The sequence below is a fragment of the Oncorhynchus kisutch genome, unplaced genomic scaffold (assembly GCF_002021735.2).
Source record: "Oncorhynchus kisutch isolate 150728-3 unplaced genomic scaffold, Okis_V2 scaffold4023, whole genome shotgun sequence".
Taxonomy (NCBI): Eukaryota; Metazoa; Chordata; class Actinopteri; order Salmoniformes; family Salmonidae; genus Oncorhynchus; species Oncorhynchus kisutch.
Window position 1 is genome coordinate 71,984 of NW_022265968.1, and position 4,243 is coordinate 76,226.

The 4,243-nt window shown below is 38.7% G+C and overlaps 1 protein-coding gene across 1 annotated transcript; it reads left to right on the plus strand.

Moving 5' to 3' along the window:
- On the plus strand, positions 1 to 4,224 carry LOC116373135 (zinc finger protein 239-like). Its single transcript, XM_031821854.1, has 2 exons — positions 1 to 650; positions 3,324 to 4,224. Exons 1-2 carry the CDS (start codon positions 293 to 295, stop codon positions 4,013 to 4,015), a joined length of 1,050 nt encoding a protein of 349 aa, XP_031677714.1. The 5' UTR covers positions 1 to 292; the 3' UTR covers positions 4,016 to 4,224.
- The last annotated feature ends 19 nt before the right edge of the window (positions 4,225 to 4,243 follow it).

The window sequence follows — 4,243 nt, forward strand, 5'->3', positions numbered from 1 at the left end:
TAATCTAGTGGACGGGACGTTCCTTCAACAACAACAGCTATTCAGATACCTCGGTAGCTTGCTAGACAACAAAGCCGAAACTAGCTAGCCGAAACAAGCTATTTAGACTGCTCCAGTCTATTACTAGCTATGTTTTAAACACACTTCTGTCGTATCTACTTGTTATCCCATTTAATTTAATATTCATGCCTACGTTGTTCGTTACCGTAGTCATCTACCTGTCTGGTTAAGTTAGCAGTAGCACTAGGCTAATCGTTAATGCTGACTAGTTAGCTAGATAACATCTCCGACCATGAGTTCACTGAGCTGCTCTCCTCCTGATAAAGAAGAGGAGGTCTGCTGGACGGAGAAAGAGGGTCTGTGGCTGAACGTTGTCGTGAAAGAGGAGAAGGAAGAGGAGGATGTCTCGGTAAAAAAAGAAGTAGAGGATGAGGCTGTTCCAGTGAAAGAAGAGGAAGACGAGTTCAGAGTGAAAGAGGAGGAGGATGTTACAGTAAAAGAAGAGGAAGAGGAGGAGGATGTTACTGTGAAAGAAGAGGAAGGGAAAGAGGTGGATGCAGTTTTTGGAGTGAAAGAGGAGGAGGATGAGATTACCGTTACATTGGGGGAGGAGGAACAAGAAGAGAAGACCGGAGATCTGATTAACACCAGTAAGTCTTAAAAAACAAGGGCACGAAGTCTGCAGTTGTTAAACTAATGTTTTTTAAAGGGTATTCTACACTTGAATAATGTTGTGCTGTAGGAATTGTTAAAGCTACAGAGTGGGGACTCAACCAACATAATGTTAATGGATAAAATGCTCACCGTTATATATTTTTTCACAATTTTAAAACATCTTTGAATATATTTTTCTAAAATATGATTTGAAGATCTAAATAATTTGTTTATAAAATCTATGGTTTTATTAGGTCCTACGTTTTTCAGTTATATTGTAAGGCAGACTGATCTGATTGAAATGTCCTATATATGATACCACATTGTATAGTATGTTACTATGGCAACCACCTGATGTCTGATACCACATCATATACAGTACCAGTCTAAAGTTTGGACACACCTACTCATTCAAGGGTTTTTCTTAATTTGACTTTTTTTCTACCTTGTAGAATAATAGTGAAGACATCAAAACTATGAAATAACACATATGGAATCATGTAGTAACCAGAATGCTGAGTTATGCTGGTTAAGTGTGCCTTGAATTCTAAATAAATCACTAACAGTGTCACCAGCAAAACACCCCCACACCATTACACCTCCTCCTCCATGCTTCACGGTGGGAACCACACATGCTGAGATCATCAAAAAAACAATGATAACTACAGTTGAAGTCGAAAGTTTTACATACACCATACACGCCAAATACATTTAAACTCAGTTTTTCACAATTCCTGACATTTAAATCAGAGTAAAAAATCCCTGTCTTAGGTTAGTTAGGATCACCACTTTATTTTAAGAATGTGAAATATCAGAATAATTAGTAGAGATAATTACTTATTTCAGCTTTTATTTCTTTCATCACATTCCCAGTGGGTCAGAAGTTTACATACACTAAATTAGTATTTGGTAGCATAGCCTTTAAATTGTTTAACTTGGGTCAAACGTTTCATGTAGTGTTCCACACGCTTCCCACAATAAGTTGGGTGAATTTTGGCTCATTCCTCTTGACAGAGTTGGTGTAACTGAGTCAGGTTTGTAAGGCCTCCTTGCTCGCACAAGCTTTTTCAGTTCTGCCCACACATTTTCTATAGGATTGAGGTCAGGGCTTTGTGATGGCCACGATAATACCTTGACTTTGTTGTCCTTAAGCCATTTTGCCACAACTTTGGAAGTATGCGTGGGGTCATTGTCCATTTGGAAGACCCATTTGCAACCAAGCTTTTACTTCTTGACTGATGTCTAGAGATGTTGCTTCAATATATCCACATCATTTTCCATCCTCATCATGTCATCTATTTTGTGAAGTGCACCACTCCTGCAGCAAAGCACCCCCACAACATGATGCTGCCACCCCTGTGCTTCACGGTTGGGATGGTGTTCTTCGGCAAGCCTCCCCCTTTTTCCTCCAAACATAACGATGGTTATTATGGCCAAAAAGTTTAATCAGACCCGAGGACATTTCTCCAAAAAGTACAATCTTTGTCCCCATGTGCAGTTGAAAACCGTAGTCTGGCTTTTTTATGGCAGTTTTGGAGCAGTGGCTTCTTCCTTGCTGAGCGGCCTTTCAGGTTATGTCGATATAGGACGTGTTTTACTGTGGATATAGATACTTTTGTACCTGTTCCCCCCAGCATCTTCACAAGGTCCTTTGCTGTCGTTCTGGGATTTATTTGCTCTAAAACTATGCACTATAGGCTAAATCTCAATGGATTTAAAACTACGCCCGATAGGCTAAATCTCAATGGATTTAAAACTAGTCCCTATAGGCTAAATCTCAATGGATTTAAAACTAGGCCCTATAGGCTATATCTCAATGGATTTAAAACTAGTCCCTATAGGCTATATCTCAATGGATTTAAAACTAGGCACTATAGGCTATATCTCAATGGATTTAAAACTAGGCACTATAGGCTATATCTCAATGGATTTAAAACTAGGCCCTATAGGCTATATCTCAATGGATTTAAAACTAGGCACTATAGGCTATATCTCAATGGATTTAAAACTAGGCCCTATAGGCTATATCTCAATGGATTTAAAACGAATATTTGTTCCTGGTTATATTTTATGTTGTCTTCACTTGTTTAAGTTGGGAGTACCAGTGTTAACAATGATGCATTTTAATTTAGAGCTCCATTATTATAGAGCTCTGCTCAGCCTATAAACATTATCATTATGATAGATCTCTGCTCAGCCTATAAACATGACATTATCTATTATTATAGATCTCTGCTCAGCCTGTAAACATGACATTATCTATTATTATAGATCTCTGCTCAGCCTATAAACATTATCATTATGATAGAGCTCTGCTCAGCCTATAAACATGACATTATCTATTATTATAGATCTCTGTTCAGCCTGTAAACATGACATTATCTATTATTATAGATCTCTGCTCAGTCTATAAACATGACATGATCTATTATTATAGATCTCTGCTCAGTCTATAAACATGACATTATCTATTATTATAGATCTCTGCTCAGTCTATAAACATGACATTCCATAAGTGCAAGATTCAATTTGAAGCTCTATATTATTTGCTTTTAAAATCTCACCCAAGTGTATTTTTAACAGCTGATTAAACCAAATAGGAAGACAGTATTATCATGTGAAGGTTTCATTCAGGTCTCTGATTAACTAAATACTCTTTGTTTTGGCAGGAGAGAGACCAGACTCTCACTCTGACAGCGGGAAGAGTCCTTCAGGGGAACCAGACCCAGTGACGCCCAAACCAGCAGGAAAACACCACTGTTCCCTCTGTGGAAAGAGTTTTACTAAGTTGGGCAACCTGAAAGCGCATGAGATAATACACACAGGAGAGAAGCCTTACCACTGCTCCCAATGTGGAAAGAGTTTTACCTGGATAGGGAACTGGAAAACACATGAGAAAATACACACAGAAGGGAGGAAGACTTTCCACTGCTCCCAATGTGGAAAGAGTTTTACCAAGTCAGGGTCCCTGAAAATGCACGAGAGAATACACACAGGTGAGAAGCCTTACCACTGTTCCTATTGTGAAAAGAGTTTTAGGTGGTTGGTGACCATGAAAACTCACGAGAATACCCACACAGGAGCAAAGCCATACCAATGCTCCCTCTGTGGAAAGAGTTTTACCCAGTTAGGAGGCCTGAATAGACATGACAGGACACACACAGGAGGGGATAAGACCTACCACTGCTCCCACTGTGGAAAGAGATTTAACCGGTTAAGACATTTGAATAAGCATGAAAGAATACATACACAGGAGGAGAAGACATACCACTGCTCTCAGTGTGGAAAGACATTTTCCCAGTCAGAGGACCTGAAATCACATGAGAGAATAGAGAGGCTGTGTTCTGACTTGTGTTTTTGACCTGAGAATGTGTTTTTGTTTATGGGCCATTCCACTGTAACGGAGTGATGCAGAGACTCACGTTTCCACTTTAAAATGTATGCCAAGAAAAAAAACATTGATTGCAAAGTTTAACAAACAATACACCTATTGTTTGACAGTACCAGTCAAAAGTTTGGACACACCTACTCATTAAAGGGTTTTTATTTATTTTTTACTATTTTCTACATTGTAGAATAATAATGAAGA

Coding starts and splice junctions, on each gene's coding strand:
- LOC116373135 (XM_031821854.1), top strand. CDS start 293: ATGAGTTCACTGAGCTGCTCTCCTCCTGATAAAGAAGAGGAGGTCTGC. Junction 651..3,323: donor CGGAGATCTGATTAACACCA/GTAAGTCTTAAA, acceptor TTGTTTTGGCAG/GAGAGAGACCAGACTCTCAC.